Genomic DNA, 25587 nt, shown 5'->3' with positions numbered 1-25587 from the left:
GAGGTTAAAGTTGAGGGTACTAGCTCTTATTTAAGCCATATTTGAGCCGTTTATCACGTCGCGTTCTTTTTTTATAGTGCTTCAAAAAGTGCCAAAAATGCGATTTTTTGACACTTTGAGCCCGTTTTTCTCAAAATTGAGACGTGATGGGACAATTTCATTTACAGATTCGTAATCTACGTCAAAAATCCTATAAGAATCACCATCGTTTAATCTTGTGGCAAAATTTTGTCGAACTATTTATAATTATAAATAATTAAAAATTAATTTTCAAAGAAGCATACTTGAATTTTTTTTAATAATACACTGGTACATTCAGATTGCGACGTTGCCGCGATCAAAACTTTAGTTCTACACGTGCGAGAACGCGGCGCTCTGAGTGAAACTTACCTGTACCCTTCAAAAAGTTTGACTCAGAACTATACCTCTTGCTAAGCACAGACTGAGTCAGACTCGAGACAAACTTTTGGTTAGAGCCGGCGCGCGACTAATACCTTAAACTAAAACTTTATATTTATTTCAATATTATATTTGTTTTTCATGGATTTATATTATTTTCATACATTATTATGCATATGATATTTCCTTTGGCAGCTAAATTCAAAAATGATGTCCATTTTTTTATCAAACTTAAGGTATACGAGATAAATTATAACTTTTTTAAATGTAATTATTTTATGATAAATTTTAGATATTCATAATCTGGAAATATTAACGAATCTTAATATATATTTTTTAAAGTTGAGTTATGAAAATTACAAATTTTTTAAGCAATAAAACTCGGGTTAAAATTGTAATCCTTCAACAAAGGACCTTGGAGTCTATTGTTCAAGGAGGGATTGCAATATAATTTCCAAACTTAACTGAAATTTTCTACAAACTATTATGTTTTTTTTTGCTGTTTTACACGGATATCGTGAGAGACGTTTTGCTGTTCTAACATACCTTTAAAACTATTGTTAAAGTACTTTAAAAATGTCTTCTTATAGGTTATCAGGTAGTGGTACTGAAGTGGAACTCAAGCCAAGTCCAATTCAGTACCATTCCAGTACCACTCTTTCGGTAGTGAATACTCAGTTTAATTTTAAATATAAAGTTTAATAATTTATATTCACTTGCAGTTACTAATTTTACTTCGTTACTGTGTTTTTACACAATATAAATAATTATATCATGTTTATATACATGGAGATTCTCCATGTTTACATCGCTCATGTCACTTTTAGCAGACGAAATTTCGGAGGTATCAAATTTTCCCGTTGGGGTTCGACACCTCCGTTAATTGTAAGAGAAACGGGGAAAACGGCTACAGCTTTCCCGGACAGTGGGGTCTCCTTATACTACTTCGTGATAAATCCCCACGTGATACAATACCACAACCATAACCTTAAAATTATGCATTTATATATATAATGCATGGAGTAGTATAAGGAGACCGAACGACCATGTTAAATCTGCGTTAAAAGTATGGACCACTTTTCGGTACCTGCTAACCTCAAAAAAACGGAATGGAACACTAGCGCCACTGATTGTGTCAAACTCAGCTGGACAGTCAGCCATTGTAAAAGTTTTAAAAATAAGGAGCAATGTATTTTTGGGTTATGTTCAACGTACTTACAATTTTTCCCACTATTTACATACTTCCCACGAGAGCGCTTGTGTTTCATTCCGTATTTTCATGACACTAAGCGGGTACCAAAATTTGGTCCTCTTTCAATATACATCGTTCGGTCTCCTTAAAGTGGTTCCAGAATAGGTGCAAAAGTCAAGTGCAAGTACAAGTCCAAATGCAAATCCTATGAGTGCAAGAGAGATAGATAGGCTACCTATCTCTTTCGCACTTATGGGATTTGCATTTGGACTTGCACTTGTACTTGGCTTTTGTACCTATTCTGGAACCGCCTTTATACTACTCCATGATATAATGTAACTTACCTTATCGCACTGGAAATTAAATAAATTTGCACAAAATGTTGTGAACAAATATCACGGAATTATAAATGGGATAAAGTTGATAAATAAAAATTTTAATTTTTTGTTATAAAAGAGTAAAACATTTCATATCATTTTGACATTTTTCAAATAAACGAATCAAAGCCGCGAATCAAAATACAAAGGCAAGTAGGCCTATATGCATAGAGATAATATAAATAGAGTGGAGATGGTCTGTATAGAGGCGTCCGTTTGATAGAAAGAGAACGCGATTTTAGCACCAGTAGGTGTCTCTCTTGCGCTGGTGCTTATTGAAGGACAGATACTGGTGTTAAATCTTTCTTCTCTTTCCAACCCATTCTGTTTATGTCAGGACACTTCCCTCTTACGCAGCCGCCTATACCTTGTCTACTCTATTTATATTATCTCTATGCCTATATGCGTGTATGCGCCTCGCTAAAACTGCTTTAGCACTAGCTTATGCCTCAGTGCCTCTAGGTGGCGGGTAGGCGCTTCCGTATATTTCTCACCTGGTGATCAACAATGGCACTACAACGCGCTTTTACGATGCTTTCAGATATTTATATACAGTTCAATAATCATGTTCCTATCTCTAATCTTCCAGTTCCATGGATTTACATATATGTATACTAAGTTGAAGTGTAAACTGTCGAAACTTTATATTTTTGTTATTTGACATGTTTGCTGAATTTTAATCTCTAGAAAATGACGGACATTATGATTTATAAATTTATTCTTCTTCCAGTATATTTGTTTGTTACATCAAAGTGATTATTGTTTTGAAGCAAAAAATTGTGGTTTTGCAGTCTCATTATATGAGTGAGTGTTTTTAAAAGTTTAGTCATACATATTTAATGACAGCTGTACTTTTTAATTATGTAATGAACAACGATTATGCTCTTTAATTATTTTCGGTTTGTAGTAATCTTTCATTTTTTTCGTTTAAATATTAGATTTAAGAATTCATTTGTTTTTGTACAAGAATAACTTACGTGATAGGAATTATATGTATGTATATATATATAGATGTGTATGTATGAATGTATATGTGTGTATATATACATACACATAATATATGCATATGTTTTTTAATTTGAAATAATTAATTTTATAATTTTCAGGCTATCCTGACGGATGGCCGACACTGAATCAATTCCTTTGGTGTCACCAGTGCGCTAATGTAAAAACAAAAAAAGTATAAACATAACCACAAATAATTTATTGATTTATTTAATTCATATAAACGGATTGTAATTTCTTAAGTTGTTTACATTATAGATTTCTTATGCAATAATAGAATATTCAAAGAAGTTTATTTTGTCAGTTTAACGCAATAACGTTCCTACTTTGAAAACAAAGAGACAAAGTAAAAATTCTAATAGTAGATGCATGAACGCACCTATTTTAAATAAGAGGCAAGAACGTACCCATTTATTAATCAAAAATAATAAATTTTAGATTAACAATAAAATAAAGCAGTTTTTGAAAAAACTTTGTGCATAAAGAAAAGAATTTATACAAAATTTTAATTACATTGACAATTAAGGGGAGGGGGTATGGTATTTAATTTTTTTTTTTTTTGCATTTCAGGAATCACAAAACATTTTTTAAGTTTTAAAAATGCAAATTAAAGCTAAGATCTTAAAGATTATGTTGTAAAATTGTCAAATTTTTCCATACATTATTATAGATTATGCCAGAAGTCAAAAACATTAGTACGAAAGTAGGAAAATTGCATAATTTTTGCTTGAAATTTTTTCAGTGTTATAAATGCTAAAAAAGAAAAAAAAAATTTCTTTATATACATTCAAACGCAGAATTTTATCATCTTTCCAACCATCTAAGTTACAAGTCTCTAATTTTTTTCTACTTTTAAATATCTTGCTTTAAAGTCAGCATCAAATTTTCACTCCTTGCACGTCAGGTGTACCGACAATTTCTGCCGGTAGTGTATATTTTATTTATTTATTTTTTTTTAAATAAATAATCTGTTGTTTCCCAAAATTAAAATAATTACAATTGATTTGTGTTAACTTGCATTAATAAATTAGTTTGCACTTATTTAAATTTTAGGAGAAGTATTAATGTATTTTACTGTTTAAAAAATACAATATAATAACTTCCTCAAGTATTCTAACTTTTAAACTAAAAAATTAAATTTTTTTTTTGACTTTAATTAAAGAGATGAACTATTCTCTTTATTTAGATGTAAATGAATAATAAACTAATTTTATTTTCAACATAAATAACAATTATAAATTGAACATCAGAAAATTTATATTATTTTTTTAAATTTAAAACATAATACATATTTTCCAAAATTTATCCATTTATGTTTGAATTATTATTTAAATTAAATTAATTTGTAAATTCACAAATTAAAAGAATATAAAAATAATTGAATTTAAATATAATTTAATCAAAAATAATTAACTTGTATCGAAAATAAATTAATTTTACAATAGATAATTAATGTTTAATCAATATTTTAATGAAATTGAATAATAGAAAATAGAGTTATAATAGAAATAATTTAATATAATTGAATTTTTTAAATAATTGAATTTAAAAATTTAAATTGCTAAATGATTGAATATTTGATGAATTTACAATTTTAAACGATTGATTTGTATTGTGAATAAATTAATAGTGTGAATTAATTTAAAACTATTCTTTAATATTAGTTGAAAATGTAAAAAGGTGAAAATTTTTTAAAGAATGTTTTGCTTTTAATTTGAAGATAAAGTAATAAGTATAATTTAAATTTTGTATTCAATTCATAATTTTTTAGTTTGTGAAATTATTTTTGCATATAATTAAATATATTATGGTAGATTGTTAATAAAAATATTATGTTTTTAATTTTAGAAAATAATATAAATATGTTCAAAAAAATATTACGAGTTACAATTTTTATAAAAGCACAATTTTCTAAATTGATTATAATGTAAACTTGATAAATTAAGTTTTTTAAATTTATTAAAATTCAAAATAAAAAATTGATTTCAATTATGCAAATTTATTTTTGGAAAATAAAAATAAAATTTAAAATTCATATTTTAAACTTTAAAATTGTTTGTTAATTATATTTTTGAAATGATAAAAATTTTATTTAAATATTTATTTATTTGTTCATTGAAAATAATAATTCAAAATCTTTTAATCAACAAAAAACGTATCTTAATCTTAATCAATTTTTTATTTTAAATTTTGACATTGATTCTCAATCAGCAAACCAAAAAATAATTCTATATCAAGAATTATCTATCATTATTTTCTGTTTTTTAATATTATGACTGTAACATTTGAATCTGACAATTTGGATTTACAATTAATATTATTCTGATGACGAAGTGTAAATAAGCAACGGAGAAAACAACTTCTTACAAAAAAGAAATTATGTCCAGTATAACTTCGGCTATGGCTTGAACTAGGATTATTTATTTTTATGAGAAAAAAAGAAAGTACCGATAGTTTAAACAAAACTTTTTAGGTAATTTAGAACAAATACAAATTCGTTTTTAAAAAAATCTATTAAGTCTTCCAAACAATAGAATAAAATAAATTTATTCAATTTTATAAATTTTAATTAATATTTAAACTCTAAATTTCGAATATGTTAAAATGTTTACAATTAAAAATGTTTTGAATTAAAATAGAAATGTAAAAATTTACACAAAAAAAATATGGATAAAACAGTTTCCATAAAAACCTCAAATTTGATTGTTCGTTTTACCAAATTTTTTTTACGTTCAACAAATATTTAGCAATATTTTATATATTTAGAAGACTCAAGTGACTTATATTTTTTCAGTAACGATGACTGTAGTTAATTAGAAACTTAACAATGCACGAATGTTACAACCGAAATGGGAGCAAAAATCACAGTTTTACTAATTACAGGTAAATGAATTTTCTTTTATTAATTAAAAGCTTAGAATGTTTTATAGAAAATCAATAATAGAATTTACTACTAGTTGGTAATCAAATGTGAGGCAAAATTTCTCCAGTGATCAAACTTCAATAATAAATGTCTCTTTAATTGGATTGAAATTTGGACAAAATTTTTGCATTGAGGCATAAACATTTTAATCAACAATTATTGTCTTGATAAATACTAAAGTATTATTATCTCTTTTTTAGATTATATCAGTTCCTGATGTCGAATTAAAAATATTAAAAATAAAATATTGTTCTGAAGAGAAATCTCCATTTAGGACATTAAAAATGTCACGAATAGATGTAGCCGCTGTACCGTTGCCAAACAACCAAAATGATGTAACTGCAGACAACCATAATTTAACAAATGCAGTTGGTTCATCATTTAATAATAATATTAATAACAATAACAACAACAATAATAATAATGCGAATGTTACGAGAACAAATAACAATCAAAATCCACTCTTTCGTATGCGTGACAGACTGTTTCATGCACTATTTATCAAAGCTTCCTTAACATATGCAAGAACCTTTCCAAGACCTGTGAGACGTTTCATTGAATTTTTAATTTTAATGAAGGTAAATATTTACGTTATTTTTTTCAATTTAATCGACAGTAAGTTCCCGCGTAGCGTGTTTTCTTCGAAAATTTTCGAGGCATTAAATATTTCATAAAGATTGAGGTTTTTATTTCTTATTTCTGAGATTAGAGTGTCGACAAATACTACACGGATAGAAATTTCTCACTTTAAAAGTACCAATACTATACTACCGATTTTCGTATGTCCGTTTTCTTCTTCTTCTTAAATGACTTTAGACCTAGCCGAGTGTCAGAACAATAAACTTAGAAGACGAAAAAGTTGAAAAATAAACTATATGAAACCCTGTTGGTAATTCAGGTTAGATAACCATAAAGGTAAGTCCAGCATATAAGAAATTTGAGATGAATCAATTACGATGTTCACTTGGAAACGAACTAGTCGAGTACAAGGAAAATGATTTTGCCATGGGTTGAGTCTGTTCATAAATCATAATACGTAAACCCCCATGAGAAGAATACATGTGAAAATCGAATTCAAATCGCATAGGCCGTACATTGATATGTATAATTGATTTCAGTAACAATTTCCAACGTTCAATCAAAATAGAAACAGTAAAAATAAAATAATGAAAGATTAGAGTAAGACTGCTGAAGCCAATCGATAAGTGAAATCAAGGTTGCCAACCTAGAAGACATGTTGGAAAGGTAGGTATTGAATTTTTTCTTAAGAAACTATTTAATACCTACACGTCTTTTAGGTTGGCAACCTTGATTTTACTCACTCATCGATGAGAAAAAAAGTTTCTTACTTTCTCATGACAATGTTTCTCTTCTCATTGCGGTATATAGTCACTCTTAGATAAAGTCAGAAAATTCATGTAAAAAGGCGGGAGTGTTAAACCGCACGGAACAACATAAAACATGAAAAATGAGCCCTCAGGACCAGTTTTAGAACAAACTTCAAAGAACACTTCAGAGAGCACGTGGTAGAAATAAAATTCCCATGCGTTAAAAGATCACTGGTATTAACGTTATTAGCAGCAATTTCATGTCTATATCACATGAATGACGAGTGAATATAGTTCCCAGCTCTGCCGTGCGAAATTCGTTCAAGGCACATACCAATATAGCATCAACATCGAGTAATTATTCCAATTAGTTTTCAATAATCGTTCGATGTTGATGCTATATTAGTATGTGCCTCGAACGAAACTCGCATGGCAGGATAAAGAACTATATTCATATGACATTCATATGAATATAGAAGAATCAACGACACTTTATCTCTCGGGAACAACCCAAACTATTTTAGTATGTCCAAGAGTGGTATTGGTATAAATTTTATGCTTTTAAAGTCACAATAGTTGTTTTACTAAATGAGTAAGTAGTTTTCATTCGAAATTAGTAAGAAATTTCTTTCAGTGTACGCTGCTTTCAAAAACAACAGATAATTTCTCTCCGCTAAAGGCACACGAACTTATAGATATCTGTTTTAAACATAAAGAACCATCCGGTACTTGCTTTAAAATCAGTGTCACCGTCTATTTCCTTGTTTATTAAAATGGCTTTCTCCTTCAGAAGAGTCAGTAGAATTAATTAAAAATTTTTAAATTATTAAATTTATAATAAAGTAGGGTCAGTAGGGGTAAATGAGGACAAAATACTTATTTTTCACAAATTACGTAAGTTTTTTTTAAAAGGTAATATTTGAGGGTTTCTTTTGTATTAAGTTTCTAAAAAAGGTTTAAGAAAAAAGTTTCCTTAGGTATATTACTGCATTAAGGGATGAAAAAACTTTAACGGATTATCGTTGAACTTGGTAAAGAAAGGTTTTTGGGGTCGCTGAATAAGAATTCGAAGTCCGATATTTAAAATGGCGGATCCAATTTGTCCGACTTAAATTTTTTTTTTAAAGTTTTCTCCATATTTTTCCTCTAATCTGTAGAGTCACAGCTTTCATCTTAAATTTTTTTTTATTAAATTATAATAATTCTGTGAAAAGTTGTACGATTTTGACACAAAAATTAACAGTTTTTCTCACTGTGCGGCAGTGAACACTGATGCAGGCACACTGAGAACAGCAAGCTACGCGGAAAAGTGACGTTCCAAATTGTGCACGCTACGTGGGAACTCACTGTATATATATATAATATGCTATTAATAAAATTAAATAATAAAATAATTTAACAATATTAAATTTTCGTTCAAGATTGAAGTTCACAATTTTTAACGATAGAATTAAATTTTTAATTGTTTTCAATTAATTAATTAATTAAATTTAATTGATTATTTCTAAAAGAGAATAGAACACGCAGAGAAACAAATGTTTAGATTAACCTGTGTATTCTATAATTTATCCACTATTAACCTTCGCCGGACTGGATACTTTTTATATACACGGTTGACAAGATCCCACCCAGGGTGGGCCAAATGTTTTCTTCTTTGTATATTGCAATAAAAACTTAGAATCATTCAGTTTTTTTCCAAAATTGTTATATGTTACCAAATAATATATTTTATTAATGTTTGGTTGATTTTTTATTTGTTTAAACAATTTATTATTAATAATTTATAACTTTTTCAAATATACATACGACAGTAGAAGAATTTTATAAATTTGTTACCTTTTCTTCGTAGTTATTAATTCAAAGGTTATAAATAAAATAAAATATATAATTCAATTTGCAACAACTATTATTATAAATTGTTTAAACAAATAATTGTTGCTATTTATTAACTTTCTTTATAATGTTCCAAGAAAGTTGCAATTTTTTTCTAATTTTGCAACTTAACAAGCTCAACATAATAAACATGAAGATTTTATATAAATTTAGTATTCAAACGATTGTTTAAACAATTTATTGTTGTTATTTATTAACTTTCTTGTAGTGTACCTAGAAAGATACAGTTTTTTCCTAATTTTGCAATTTATCAAACCGAATATAATATAGCCAGACAGATTTGACATAAATTTACTAATTTAACAATTGTTTAAACAATTGTTGAATTAATAATTTTACATCAAATCTATCTTTTATTATATTCGGCTTGATAAATTGCAAAATTAGAAAAAAACTGCATCTTTCTAGGTGCAGAACAAAGAAAGTTAATAAATAATAACAATAAATTGTTTAAACAAATGAAAAATGCAATATAATATTTTTTATATCTATTATTTGACATCATAAAACACTCACAGTGAAAAGTCTGCATGATTTCAAGTCTTTTTGTAAAATAGAATTAAAAAAATATCTGAATCATCCCGGTTATCTCCGTACATACATTGATAAAAGTTATAAATAATCAAGAAGAAATTTTTTTTAAAAATTTGTTTTTACATTTTTTGAAAGTTCTTAAGATTTTGTTCAGTGACTTAAAATCGCGATTCAATTAAGGCAAAACTTTAAAAGATATGGCAATTTCAATTTGTCTGGCCCACCCTGGGTGGGCATCTTGTCAAGCGAAGGTTAATAGTGTTTGCAGTACGATCCCTTCTTCTTCTTAAATGAATTTAAGTATACGCCACTTGTCAGAACTGCAAACAATGAAGAGAAGAATTTAGTTAAATTAAATATTCAAAATAGTATTAACTGATCCCTAGTCCTGAAGCGAGATTACTTTCGCGCACCGACCACGTGCATGAGTTGACTTTCTTAGTGCATTCGCTGTAGTTTAAAGTCCGCATTCCATTCTGGACAAAACTTAGTTAAGATACCACCGCGGAAGGACTCACAAGACAGAAAAGGAAACCATCGTATTTACTTGAAGCTTATAAGCATTGGTTCCTCCGTTTTCTTCATTTGCCACTCTCTTACCTCTGAACTACCGGAACTCTCTTCGCGATTCTTGACCTCCTTGACCGCGCGTCTTATTTCTACCCACAAAAAAATAAAAGATGCCAAAACCGCGGATTCCGGTTACAAGCTCGATAGCTGGTAAACGAATCCGTGAGAATCTCGGATACAAGCACTTTTCGGTATCCGAAATGATCCTAAGCTTGTAAACGGACGACTTTTGTAGGTCTTTTTCACAGAAAATTAAAAGGCATTAAAATAAGCTGCAACGCTTATTATTTTAATCCAATTTTGCTTATTTTAATCCATTTTGGTATTAAAATAAGCAAAATTGGATTAAAATAATAAGCGTTGCAGCTTATTTTAATGCCTTTTAATTTTCTGTGTTATCAAGAAAAAGCAATTAAATGGATGCAGAAGCGATGGAAAATTAAATTAGAAACAAGTATCAATTATTATTTATTAAAGAAACTTATATTTAAACAAAAAACAATTATTCGCTTACCAATTCTAACATCTGCATTAAAAACATTAATTGTGAAAACAGTGTACTGTTGGTAATTTTACCTTGCAATTTGGAAATATGGTTTTCTACCTTACCGACACTGGATATTAATTTAATGCGGGTTTTTGGATTTTTCAATTTCAAAAACAATCCAAATCCTAATTTTGACAATGTCGCACAGGCCAACATTGATTTTGGTGCGGCAAATGTCAGACCTGTTTCATGCTGAACACGAATCGGTAAACCAAAAGTTCCTATCAGCTCTAGTTTTTGAGAAAAACGGGTTTAAAATGTTCAAAAATCTCGTTTTTGGCTAACTTTGAGTACCTCTAACACTGAAACAAAATGTCGTAGAACCTTCCATTTGGCCTTAAATTGAAGCTTAATGTTTCAACTATTATCCCCAAAAATGACTTATGTTGCACCATAACCTCAAAGTATTTGTTATCATTTTTGATTCGCAAATATTAATTTTGTAAAAGTTTAAGCGCGTACCTCTAGCAAAGAAAAAAGGGTCATAGAACCTTTTATTTGAACTTAAAATAAAGTTTGAACTTTAGACTACAAGCCCTAAAAATTATATTATTCACTAATAACCTCAAAATTGTTGGTAACCAGTATTTAACTACAGAAAATACACGGAGAGAAAAATCATATTATATTTACATGGATTGTGTCACTCATTATTCACATTACCTGTTACGTGCTTTTTTTAGACAAAATTCATGAGTTTATAGGGTCGTAGATTTCTATGCAAGAAACGTTTTAAACATGTACTATATTTGCTTCAAGTCCATGTCGTAAATACTCTTATACACTCAATGCGAAATTTGCTTGAAATCCATGCGCTTTTCAGATGGATTTCTTGCAACGGAGATAGAAATGATAGTGCGCATGCGTGACTCCCGTTCACGTGTCGCTCGAAGGGTCCAGTCCTATTTGCAAGAAATCCATCCGAAAACCGCATGGATTTCAAGCAAATTTTATATAGAGAGAAGGAAGGCAATTTTATCATGTTCCTTAAGCGTTTATGGTTTACAGATCAATCAGAATTAGTATACATGTCTTTCTAATTTCACACAACGTTTATTCATGTAATAAACACAATATTTCTGAAAAAAATATCTTGCGTGATAAACGATTTTTACATGAAATAGTGTTATGTGAAAAGAGCAACAGTGGCTCATGTGAATATAGTATGATTTTTCTCTTCGTGTATTTGGTAATAATATTTGAATAACTCTAGTCAATAAAAACAAAGGTGAGTGAACCTTCTTGTTGGGCTTTAATTCAATTTATCCCTTGACTGTAGTTCATAAAAATTACATTGCTGCACCTTAACCTCAAGCAGCAGAGGTATGCGCTCAAACTTTTACAAAATTAATATTTGCGAATTAAAAATGGATAATTTTCATTTTATTTATTGGTTTATAATTTTTTTTCTTTTTTGGTGTGCTGTTAATTCCGCTTTGACATTGAAAATTTTATTATTTAAAATTTTAAACGCAGGATATCCGCAGGACTGGACGAAGTCGCTAATTTGCGACAGTGTGGAAGCGCTACCCTCGAAGGCAGAAGTCTTCACGACGGTTCCGAGGGTGGATGGAGGGCTCCCAAGAAGGGTTGACGGGTTTTGGTGGGTCGGGACTGGTAGTAGTTCGACAGTTTATTTTGTTTAGTGTTCTCCTTTTTTTACCAACCCCACATAACCTTGGCATGCGGAAGCCAGGGTATCTGTATACAGATTTCCCAAAAGTCCCTAAGCAAAAAAAAAGAAGCCCAAGTGGAAGGTTCTACGACCTTTTGTTTCAGTGTTAGAGGTACTCAAAGTTAGCAAAAAACGCGATTTTTGAACATTTTAAACCCGTTTTTCTCAAAAACTAGAGCTGATAGGAAATTTTCGTTTACGGATTCGTATTCAGCATAAGAAAACCTATCAGAAACAAGTCTGACATTTGCCGCATCAAAAAAGTTTGCTTATTTTGTTGGCCTGTGCGTAGATGATACATCATGTGCAAAAGTCAACTTACAATCAACAATAGTAAAATCTTTCTAATGTTTAATTTTGTTACCTAAACGATGAAGACTATCAGAAGTTAAGATGTTAAAAAATGATTGTTTTGAAACTTTGTTTCAGGCCATAATGGCATTTTTTGTACTAGCTTATATTCATATAGTTTTCTCAAGAACTCCAACAACTTGCTTAGAACACGTTAAAGATGGTTGGCCTCGGGATGGAATTCTTAGAGTTGAAATCTTGAGAAATGCAGCCGATGATTATAGTATAGAAAAGAGTTATGCAAAAGAAGAGAAGCTGCGACAAGTGAAAGTCGATGATTTGACCAATGTACTTGGAATATTAACCAGAGATGGGTAAGTTAAAATATTTTATAATTATAATTAAAATGACAAGTGACGAACACAAAAGCGTTGAAATGACACTTAATGATTCAAGTAAAAGATTGTACATGGAGAAAAATGTTCAGCAAAACTTTAATTATTTATTTTTTTCGTTTATTCTCTGCCTTTGAGCTGTATCTTATACTTTGATCGTATACTTTTATTTCCGTACAATCTTTTAGAAATTTATAACTACTTATAATTTTACAGTTTTATAAATATTGAACCATCAGCAGCAGATGAGGAACGTGAAAGTCTAAAAGTTGTTAGTAAAAGAAATTCTCGACATTTAAATGTGATTGATAATAGAGTAGTAGGAATTCAAAGTACTAAGATTATGAGTCAGAGTGAAATAATTAATTACAATTTAACAAGTAACACGCTTAACGCGATATCGTCTACAAAACTTTTATCAGAATTAAACATGGAAAATAGTAAGGTACGCAAAAAATTAGTGTCAATTATTATTCAATTATAATTAAGGAGGTTCATCCCTTCAAGCGGTACTCATTCTATTAGGGGTTTTCCGTAAGTTTAAAACCGACAGCTATAGTCCATAAAAGTTGAGCTCCACTGGCCAATTTAGAGGTTAATTTGCCCTTTCTCCTCTTCTTTCTTTTATTTACATGGGATAAGTTCAAAAGTTGCTAACTTTGATTAAGATTTACTTCACAACCAAACGGTAAAAAAATTTCATATTTTTGTAAAAACTGTTAAAACTCATAATTTAAAACATATTAGTTTTTGAAAAAAATCTGTAGAACCGTTTTTTTTTTAATTAATGAAAACATGGTCATTTTTCATGTTTTTTCACTGTTCCCATGTAAAACTTCAAACTTTATCAATTTTTATCTTGAAAATGATACGGTAAAATTCAATACAATTTGAACAACACATGTTAAGTGATGTCAATAATACATCTTAAAAATTTTTAAAAAATCTGTAGAAAATCGATTTTGGGATGAACCTCCTTAATAGAATGCCTATTATAAGGACACGTAAGAATTTTTTCTAATTTAAAAATTGATTATTTACAGCCGATGCAAAATGAAATACGTTCAAATATTCCTCTGGATAATATGTCGAACGAAGATACAAGAAATATAATTTCTGAAAACTCAGTATACCAATTGAAAAGTTCTGTACCTGAAGTAGAGAAAATCGTGAAAGCAGGTAGGCTCTTTTCATTTTAAAAAATATATTTAAAATATTTAAAACTGACAGTAGATCAGTAACTTACGATCCTAGAAACTTCCGAGTAGTCACTTTTATGAGCTTAGTTCAACTTTTAATTTTTTCGACCGCTGTATTGGGTCAACCATTTTGTATTTTTTAAAAACTAACCAAGGATTCGTAATCAGCGACCCTAAAAACACCCGAGTAGTAATTTTCAGGAGCTTAGCATAACTTTTAATTTTTACGGTCGCCATATTGGATCCGCCATTTTCTATTTTTAAAAATTGACCTCGGTTTCGTAATTGGCGGCACCAAAAACCCTTATACTTGAATAATTCAACATTGATATTGGTAAATTCTTCAGAAATGTTAACGGAAAAAGATGGAAAATTTCTTATTAAGAAAAAAAGATGCGCAATCGAATTCTGTATAAGAATATGCTCGAAAAATATTAAAATTCGAAAAATGAATTTTGAGTGTCCAGGGGACTTCGTTTTCCGGCCGAAAAAATTTACGTGCCCTTCTAGAATCCAGCGGGTCAATTTTAAAATTATTATTTTTTTGAGAAGTTAATGATTTTAGAAAATAAAAATCAGTTAAAGGAAAATGATTGACAGGTAGACAATGGCATTGTTCTCGGCGAGCGTTAGAAACGAAATTAGAGAGAGAAAAATATCTCTGTCCTTAGAAAATAATTTAAATGTAATTGGCTATCCAAAAATAGACGCCGCGAAAAATCCAAATAGAGGGAGAAATTGGCGGTAAGAAATACATGGAAGAAGCGCCCTGCGTAAAGTGGTGAAGGAAACTCGCGGATTTTCGCTCAATCAATTTAAAATTCCTTACTCACACACTCGCACATTTTGAATTTTACTTACCCCAGAAAATTAAGGGTAGGGACGCGACTATATAAGCCAAGTAAATGCATGTTTCTGTCCCTTTGATCTGAACAGTTTTAAACTGGTAAGAGCTTTCTTTTATATTTTTTTTAAAAATAAGGAAATTTTCAGAATAATAAAATCTACAAAGTCAAGTCTTTCAAACTTAAGAAGTGCAAATTGTTAGGGGCTTTCTAACGATCTCTACCAATACGATTTGCATCTTCTGTTATTTTGAGAAACCAATTGTTAGAATCTCTAACGATTTCTACCAATACGATTGGTTCTTCTCAAATTAGCGATAAAAATTGTTGAAGAGGAATATTGTCAGGGGCCTTCGAAAGATTTCTACCAACACGATTGACTTTCCAAATATTCAAATAAATAAATTATTATTCAACAAACTAATTAAATACCAACAAACAAATCTTCAAAGTCAAGCCACGGAAAATCAATGGTCAGGGGCTTTCTAACGATTTCTACCAACACTATTGATTGTCCAAGAGTGATATCAAAGATTAAATCGTAATTCTTGCCTACATTATAGACAGTCAATTAATGTGTAAATTTCAGGAATTTTTTTCTCAAACGCATTGAAATAAAGTGATACGAGTTTTTGTGGATGTTTTCTTACATATTTAAAACTTCGAAATATATATGTTTATTTTATTGAATAAAAAAAATTTAATAATAAAATAAACGTCATATACTCTCTGCTGAAATTTTCCCATTGCGCCCAATCTGGAGTCCACAATTCTTATCAAAAACAAAAAAAACAAACTTTTTTCTTCATTCGTACATTAGTACCTTCTATATGCATAAAATTTTTTTTAAAGTCGAATTTAACACTTTGGTTTAAGAAAAAGTAAGTTTTTTTTGGCGAAAATAAAATTTTTTTTTACAGTCATGTAAAATTTTTAATTTTTACTTTCTATCGAAATCTTTTAATTCATATAGAAGGTATAATAATGTACGATCGAAGAAGAAATTTTTTATTTTTGTTTTTGATAAGAATTGTGGACCCTAGAGTGGGCGCAATGCAAAATTTCAGCAGCGAGGCGTTATATATATGACATTTATTTTATTATTAAATTTTATTTTGTTTAATGTATAAATTATATTTCAAAGGCTTAAATATATTGAAATGGAATGTAAATTTTATAGTTTAACAATATATTGTTAAACTATGATTGTTCGTTGAAGTTTAATTTTTTTATGTCAAGAATAATAAAGATAGAATAGAGTTAGGAGAAACTAAGGGGCCATTCATTAATTACGTAAGGGTCCTTAGGGGGAGGGGGGGTTTATAAAATCTCTACATGGTCTTACGTGGGGGGGTGGGGGGTAGAAGCTAATCTTACGTAAGATTTTGCCAAGTATTTTCCATTTGTATTGATGTAATTAATTTTTTAATTACATTAATATTGTTAAAAACTTACGTAAGAAGGGGGAGGGGGGGTCCGAAAAATCTTATGTATCCTTACATGGGGGTAGGGGGGGTCAAAATTAGCCAAAATCGTCTTTACGTAATTAATGAATGGCCCCTAACCCTTAAAAGTTTTGTTAGGTAAAGTTTTATAATATGGTTAAAATAATTTATTTCATATTTTTTTGTAGATTTTCAAAACCACACAAACTAATATTTCAATTCAATTTACAAGTCTGTGGTTGAAAGGCATAACAGCATAACTGACATTTTTATCAAATTTGAGATAACACCAGATTCTAGTACATTTAGTAATGCTTTCCAAAGATTCATAGTTGAAAAATCATTTATGTAACTATTTAAGTAGAAAATGATGAAAAACCTAATCGCATAACTGCACTTTTGGCAATAGGCGATAGGCATAAGCGCATAACTGCATTCAGAATAAAAAAACAATTGACGTAATCTACAAAATTAAAGTAATATTTTAAAATAAAAATATTATTTATTTATTTATTATTTATTTTTATCTTATAATAAGTAATTTCAGAAAAAATAAATTTTTTTATTAGTTTGACTAATTTTTCGATTTTCTCTTTTCATTAATTCTTTTGAATCACAGGTATCTTCATTCTTCTCGATATCTTCACAAAAAATATTAAATTTGAGAAATTACGGAAATGTAAACATAAAACCTAACCTATTTTTAAAAAATATTCGTTTCATTTTTTTCATAGATACAATAAACATAAATAATAATTTTATTCTTTTGCCTTGATTATAATCATCTCCTTCAGATATATTAGTTTCAGACTCAGATTCGTACGTCGCTATTAAATCTATTTTGACAATTTATTATGACATGAAAAATAGAGTGAAGTTGGTTACATATTTAAACTTGAACAGCATAAACACATAACTGCAAAAAAACTTTCAATTTGACTAAGAATATATTAAATTTCATATGAATTCGTGCGTTTTATTAAATGTGATAAACGTATTTTAAAAATACATTAAATAATGAGATTAAATGCCGAATACCAAACACATCCGTTGATTTTCTGATTTGACAGAGCTAAATGAATATTAAAACTCATTTTTCTCAAAATCGTGACAAATGCAGTTGTGCTGTTATGCTTTTCAACCACAGAAGTGATATAATCACAAAGTAAAGGTGTCTTTGTATTTATTTGTATTTATTTATAAATATTAAGTTAATCTAAAAGTAAATTTTATTCTATTCAGAACTGAGAGAAATAATTAAGGATAGACTCACAATCGTTTTTAAAACAAAGAAAGCTATATCGTCAGATTAATTGTTTATTTTGATTATTTAAATAAAAATAAATAATTCTTTTATTTATTATTATTATTTTCTCTAGCATCAAATTCTTTGAAACGATAAACAATCAATTGTTTAAACAAGTAAAAGAATTCTGGAAAAGTTAATAACAAAAGCTGAAAAATTGAATAATTATTGTAAAGATTCCTCTAATTCAGTTTAAAAAGCGACACATAATTTATAATAAAAGAGAAGAATATAAATATATATAAGTCTAGTATAGAAATTGGAAAGTCAAAAAAAAGATAAATACTAACATATTTTCATTCACTTTCTACTACATGTTTACAACCTTATCTGATGATATAGTTCGCACGCGTTTTATTATATTGAATAATAAAAATTAATAATATAATAATAATGTCCCTTTAAATTTTGACAATACTTTTGTTTCTTTTGTATTAGAGATAATAGAATGTGTGTGATACTTCCCTAAACATTTATGTTTATAGTTTATCAGCCACATGTTCCAACTCATTTGCTTCTTAGAATCGATGTATCACGTAAATTTAATTAAATAAAAATAAGAAATTATATAAGACTTTAAGACTTTTTTAACATTATGAAACGAAACTTGATCCATTTTACAAATTAGAGATTACAAGTCTGATCCTTACTAAAAGTCAGAAAAACACAAATTAAAATTGAAAAATTGTGTACTGTACTGTTTGTTTGTACTGTTTACTTCTTTACTAATAATAATTTTTATTATTATTTTCAGATGATGAATATATTGTAGAATATTCTTTAGAATATGGATTTTTGCGATTGTCACCTGCAGCTCGACAAAGACTGAACATTCCAGTGAAAATAGTTACATTAGATCCATTAAACGATAAATGTTTTGGTGATACATTTTCACGATTCATTCTTGACGAATTTTTAGGCTATGATGATTTATTAATGGCTAGTGTGAAAACTTTAGCTGAACAAGAAGATAACAAAGGCTTTTTGCGGTAAGATCAGTACTTACACAAAAAAGAAATAAATATCAAATTTGTAACGTTTGTAATTAAAATAATCAATATTTAGCTCGCCGAGCCAGGGTTCGTTTGATTCATGAATACAAAAAATGATAATAATAGGGTTAATTACAAACTGATAACAAATTATTTTTTTACAACGGAATATATACAATATCAAAATTATACGGAGATTAACAGTGAGTCGCAGAAGTCGGTTTCAAGTAATGATTTGTTGGCGTCTATCCAAAATATGTTGAGCCGCGGAATTGAAAATCAGCATCAATCTAGTAACGTCGCTTATTTAAGCCGCGCATTAACGATATCGGCTTCAACTCGCTGTGATGAGCCGTGGAAACTATTACTGTACTGCCTAAAAATCCGCGATAAACTAGTGAACCACGAGTTTAACTCGTGTTCTAATTATACAAAGAGTAAAAAAACGGAGATAAAACTGGTAAGAAAACGGAAAATCTACTTTAAACTTAATGAATATAATATTACGTTACTATACATTTTTTACGTTACTTTACATTACGATGCGTTATTTTACATATTTCGTCACTCTACATTACGTTATTTTACTTTACAATTCATTACTATACATTTATATTTCGTTACTATACATTTTTGTTACGTTACTTTACGTTATTTTACACTATATTACAAAAACCGATATAATGTTTAACGGGTAAAACCCGACGAACGACAGTAAAACTCTTTACGATACTTGTTCGGAGTAAAACTCCTGGAGTATGGCTCCTCAGAGTAAAACCCCTAATCAAGTGGGTAAAACCCTCCTGGACTCCGTGTAACATGAGAGTGACGGTCCTTAGCAGGAGCGCAGCTTATATAAACGAACGGCTTAGCGAACGCGAGAGAGGTTTAGCAATGGCGAAATCGGGTACTACGTTGCTGTGCTCTGCGTTCGGTAACATGTTTATCGACTTACGATAATATTTAGTATAAATATTTACCGTCCGATTTCTAACTATCATTACAAATTTTATAAAAGTATTTTACAAGTCGTTGAAAGGCCTAAAAAGCAAAATTTTCATATAAGAAATACTAACAGAGTGAAATATATATATATATCACCTGGAAAACTTGTGAAATATCTGGGAAATTAAATATGTCCTGGATAACTGGGAAATGTCACGGAATTTTTCTGAAAGTCAGGCAATTTTTTTTGTCCTTACTTTTGAATATCTATGAAAAATATTTTTAATGTTCTCAATATAGTTTCAAAATTTTTTAGTTATAAATTAATTCGCTCGAACAGTAAAGTAGACACTCTGACTAATTTTGTTTATTTTATTGTTAGAAATGTTGTAACTGGAGAACATTATCGGTTTGTAAGTATGTGGATGGCTAGAACTTCTTACTTGGCAGCATTTTTCATCATGATAGTATTTGTAAGTTTATAAATTTTTATTTATTACTATTATTTGTATATATTAAAAAGTAAACAAGCATAATAATATTATCTTTTTACAGACGGTGTCTGTTTCAATGCTTCTAAGGTACTCCCATCATCAAATTTTCATTTTTATTGGTAAGTATTTAAAAATTACAAATCATTTTATATTCTATGATTGCAAAATAATATAATTCATTAAACATTTATCTTTTGTATCTTGATAACTGTTATTTTTTAAAACTTTACAGTAGACCTCCTGCAGATGCTGGAATTCAACGTAACAGTATCTTTTCCAGCTGCATCACTTCTCACCGTCATTCTAGCTCTTGTTGGCAAGTATCACTAGTCAATTTTTTCGTATAAAATTATTTAGCAGCAATTTTTATTTGTTTAAATATCTTGCAATTTATTTCTATTTACAACACATATTTATGTGATTACAAAAAGAGTTACACTTTGTGAAATAAGAAAAGTTAAAATAAAAATTAAGTATCAGTAAAACTACTTTGAGGTAAGACCTCCTAAGTCGTTGAAAGACCACTTCGGAGTGTGTCCTGCTGCTGTAAGACCGCTTCGAGGAGTGACGATTCTCGGTGTGTGCGCGACTCTTAAAGACGATCGGTTCCGTGGAACGCATGCGCGGATTTTCGATGGGGATCGCTACTGCAGCGCGCGTGTCGTTAATGAGTACTACTATATTTTTGATTTGTCGGTAACGTATTTTTCGACTTTCGATAAATTTACAAAATAATTATACGATAATTTTCAATCTTTCGTCACATGCTCTTATTAATTATTTGAAATAAAACATTACAAAGAAAATTTATTGGAAATCAAAAAACTACATAACAATTAATTTTGAAATCAATATTCAATCAATTATAAAAACTTAATTTAAATATCATCTCAAAAAGAACACATAAATCTTGCTTCCAATCCTTTAAAGTAATAAAAAAAAGACTTCAAATACTTGTAGATTGTAAAAGATAGTTATACAATTAACTGATGTGATTGGCCTGTAATTATCTGAATTTTTAAAGTCTCCTATCTTATTTTGCATAAATGTTAATAAATTATCGCATTCATCTGGTAACCATTTTTCTAAATATAAAAAAGTAATAGTTTTATTAAACACATAAGATATTTCAATATTCATTAAAAAAAACATCATTTTGATATTTGATTTTAGGAATGGAGGCAATAATGTCAGAATTTTTTAATGACACTACTACAGCTTTTTACATCATTGTTATTGTTTGGGTCTGCGATCAGTATGATGCTATTTGTTGCCACACTCCTATTACTAAAAGGCATTGGCTACGGTAATTTATTTATTTTAAAAAACTTAATCATACTGATTTTAATAATTCTCTTATATTTTTGAACTTTGTGAATTTAACAAAAACATTTCTTTCTGTTTCAGATTTTTTTACTTATATCACTTTTCATTCTACGCGTACCATTACAGGTTCAATGGTCAGTATAGTAGTTTGGCCTTAGTTACTTCATGGTTGTTTATACAAGTAAGTTTCTTTGAAATTAAACATAAGTCATACTGATAATGATAAATTAAGAAATTTTTTTATATTTTGAAATCGTCTATAATTCTCAAAAATTGGACCAAGAAATCAAAATCGTTCTAAATGTGACTTCACTTAATTTTAAGGTTTTATAAAATAATTGTCTTAAATTGGACTTTTGATCGAGGGAAATTGAAGGAGCAATTAATTTGAATTTAAATATTAAATAATCTTAACTAAATAGAAGTTCGTTATGTTTCTTATTATTTACTTATGTTATTTGCTAATAATAACTTTGAAATTAGCTTTTTTTTATTGAAAATCAATTCTTTATTGAGATAACATTTACTTTTTATGCTTGATTTTGTTTCAAGACGTCTTTTATTTATTCCAATCGGGAATTGAGAGGATTATTATTATTATTAATAATTGGTTCAAGAAGGTCGATAAATGAGCATTTTAATATTCTCAAATTTGACTACAATTGTTAATTAAGAAATACTCAATTTTTCAGCATTCAATGTTGTATTTCTTCCATCATTACGAATTACCTGTTATTTTGGAGCAAGCTCAATTGCAACATTTATTTTACGGAAATCATGCACAACCAACACAGCCTCCAACATCCAATAATAATTCACGCTCTTCGAGAATATCGCCAACTATATCAACAGTTAACCTTGATAGAACTTCAGCAAGTGTTGAACAAACACAACAAAATTATATAACTGAGCTTTCATTACTAGATTCTGATTCTAACAATTTTGAAGACATTCATACTGCAGAAACAGGAAGTACTCCACCTTCAACAAGTATAGAAAGTAGTTCCAATGAAGGTATGATATACATCAACAATTTTAAATTTATTTATGTTTTTTTTCTCGCCTATGGGAAGAGTGTGCCATCTCAGATCAACGATGAAGACTATCAACTGTTCGGGTGAACGGTGAAGAAAGTGCCTTTTCAGAAATGCAAAAATTTTATTCTTCATGACAATGACGAGAAGTTGGTCATTGGATTCGTTAAAATTATTTTACTAACATTTTTTATTGTCTTCTTTATTTTTATAATTCAAAAAAGACAATAAAAAATGTTAGTAAAATAATTTTAACAAATTCGGTCATATTTTACTGAAAATTTTTAATTATGAGGCAAAATTCCTGAAATGTCCGAACAAAAAATTAAAAGTTCTCGAATTTAATCCATACTTTTCTAAAATGTTGTTATTGTTGGTGAAAGTCTAAAAATCAATTATTATTGAATTTAATAAAATTGTTTTTGAATTACAACGTTTTTAATTTTTGACTTTTGAAAAAAAATTTTTTTTTCAATGTACAATATTTATAAGTAGAATGCATAAAAGTTAACATATATATAATGATTTTTAAAGCTTTTTTGATGGGCTACACGCTGTTAATAAAATTTTTTTTTTTTAAATAACATTTGACCTTGAAATTCAAGGTCAAAATGTTAATTTACGTTTATCTCAAAATCGGATTTTTTAAAATTATTTTTAACTATCTCAATGGAAAGCTTGACTAATTTCCTACAAAACATGTAATTTTCAGAGTGGGATCTTTTAAAGTTTTTGAGATATTAATTAATTAATTAATTAATGTTTATAACAAATGAAATATTTTACAAACGAATAAAGTTACCGTAATTCTGAAGTTAGGAATTGAAAGTTAATGTAATTCCGCATCCAACGAGCCATATATGAAGTATTTTGGATAAGTAGATTGTTAATAAAGAATTAGTTAACATTGCAATTGTTTATTAACAATCTAGTTATCCAAAATACTTCATATAGGGCTCGTTGGATGCGGAATTACCTTAACTTTCAATTGGTAAGTTCAGAATTACCATAACTTTATTTGTTTGTAAAATATTTTATTTTTTACTAACAACAAGCATCCAAAAGCCCTATATGCAGTATTTTTGTTCAATTTTAGTTAAATAACAATAAAAAATGAAATATCTTACAAACAAATAAAGTTATGGTAATTCTGAACTTACCAGTTGAAAGTTAAGCTAATTCCGCATCCAACGAGCCCTATATGAAGTATTTTGGATGAGTAGATTGTTAATAAACAATTGCAATGTTAACTAATTGTTTATTAACAATCTACTTATTTAAAATACTTCATATAGGGCTCGTTGGATGCGGAATTACCTTAACTTTCAATTGGTTAGTTTAGATTTACGATAACATTATTTGTTTATAAGATATTTCATTTGTTATAAACATTAATTAATTAATTAATTAATATCTCAAAAACTTTAAAAGATCCCACTCTGAAAATTACATGTTTTGTAGGAAATTAGTCAAGCTTTCCATTGAGATAGTTAAAAATAATTTTAAAAAATCCGATTTTGAGATAAACGTAAATTAACATTTTGACCTTGAATTTCAAGGTCAAATGTTATTTAAAAAAAAAAATTTTTATTAACAGCGTGTAGCCCGTCAAAAAAGCTTTAAAAATCATTATATATATGTTAACTTTTATGCATTCTACTTATAAATATTGTATATTGAAAAAAATTTTTTTTTTCAAAAGTTAAAAATTAAAAACGTTGTAATTCAAAAACTATTTTATTAAATTCAATAATAATTGATTTTTAGACTTTCACCAACAATAACAACATTTTAGAAAAGTATGGATCAAATTCGAGAACTTTTAATTTTTTGTTCGGACATTTCAGGAATTTTGCCTCTTATTTAAAAAAAATAATAAAAAATTAATCATTTTATCATAAAAATTATTTTTAAAAATATTACCAACATAAAACAAAGAATTAAATTTTTGCATTACTGAAAAGGCATTTTCTTCACCGTTCGACCAAGTATTCACGGTTTTCACCGTTTGCACGAAGTACAGTCTTCATTGTTGATATGAGTTGTCACATTCTTCCCCTAGGCAATTAATTTTACTCTATCATTAATGTTTGATAAACTTAATATAATTTTTACAATGTTATCTTGTAATAAAATTTGATGGTGAATTATTTTATTCACTAAATTATATTATTCACTTTTATTCACTTTTGATTGTACTAGAAAAGAATTATAGTTTTTATAAAACACAAAATCAAATACATATATTTTTTTATTTCAGTGTTGGAATCTCAAGTACTTGAGGTACAAGAATCCATATCAGAGGAAAGATATACTGATACGCATAATGAAGACAATAATAATCAGATGTCATCGACGCAAGAAATGTCTTTGTCTGATGGATTTGAAATTATAGACTCTTCTGGAACTACACAAGTTGAGGAAACGCCTTATTCTTTTACTGAAAATTCGTAGTTACTTTATTGAAATTGTTATATTTGTTATTGCTCTGAGAAAAAACTATGTATTGTTTATTTATTAATATAAAGTTTTTAATAACTTAATAAATCAATAAGAATAGTGATTTTATCAGAATGTAAAATAATTTTCAATTATAAACAGGATGTTTATTCTAAATACAACCCGGATTGTTGAAAGTTTCAGATATACGTTCAGTTAGTTTTATTCTCTATTATTCTGAAGTATTTTGATTTTTTTCCACAGAAACCAGTTAATTTTTTTCTATTTTTATGTAAATTAGTTAAAATGTAATTTTCAGAATACTTTTGAATAAAACTAATAGATTTTAATCTCAGACTAACATTTAACATTTTTTTATGAAAAGAATTAAAGGGAGGTTCCAATTGCGGAGTCAAAAATCAACATAAACTTT

General features: G+C 28.4%; 1 protein-coding gene across 3 annotated transcripts; it reads left to right on the top strand.

Annotated features, from left to right (window-relative positions):
• The first annotated feature begins 2565 nt into the window (after positions 1–2565).
• LOC127279400 (membralin) lies at positions 2566–25283 on the top strand. Of its 3 annotated transcripts, none has more exons than XM_051301730.1 (14): positions 2566–2772; positions 5768–5856; positions 6097–6474; positions 12873–13108; positions 13346–13574; positions 14173–14308; positions 18679–18913; positions 20244–20334; positions 20417–20474; positions 20588–20671; positions 21529–21661; positions 21763–21862; positions 22374–22695; positions 24976–25283. In XM_051301730.1, the coding sequence occupies exons 3-14, from the start codon at positions 6181–6183 to the stop codon at positions 25167–25169; spliced, it is 2112 nt and encodes a 703-aa protein (XP_051157687.1). In that variant the 5' UTR covers positions 2566–2772; positions 5768–5856; positions 6097–6180; the 3' UTR covers positions 25170–25283. The 3 variants fall into 3 exon arrangements, with proteins under 3 accessions (XP_051157687.1, XP_051157689.1, XP_051157688.1); XM_051301732.1 differs by lacking the exon at positions 2566–2772 and adding an exon at positions 2802–2867; XM_051301731.1 differs by lacking the exon at positions 2566–2772 and adding an exon at positions 5282–5446.
• Positions 25284–25587: the final 304 nt, after the last annotated feature.

Source organism: Leptopilina boulardi, unplaced genomic scaffold (genome assembly GCF_019393585.1).
Source record: "Leptopilina boulardi isolate dan_hultmark-lab unplaced genomic scaffold, ZJU_Lbou_2.1 LbouV2_216, whole genome shotgun sequence".
Classification (NCBI taxonomy): domain Eukaryota; kingdom Metazoa; phylum Arthropoda; class Insecta; order Hymenoptera; family Figitidae; genus Leptopilina; species Leptopilina boulardi.
This window is presented reverse-complemented; position numbering and strand designations above follow the sequence as displayed.

Bases quoted from the DNA above. Each gene is read 5' to 3' on its own strand.
- LOC127279400 (XM_051301730.1), top strand. From the start codon at position 6,181: ATGTCACGAATAGATGTAGCCGCTGTACCGTTGCCAAACAACCAAAAT. The intron at 6,475-12,872 runs GTAAATATTTAC...ACTTTGTTTCAG, and splicing joins AATTTTTAATTTTAATGAAG to GCCATAATGGCATTTTTTGT. The intron at 20,475-20,587 runs GTAAGTATTTAA...AAAACTTTACAG, and splicing joins TCAAATTTTCATTTTTATTG to TAGACCTCCTGCAGATGCTG.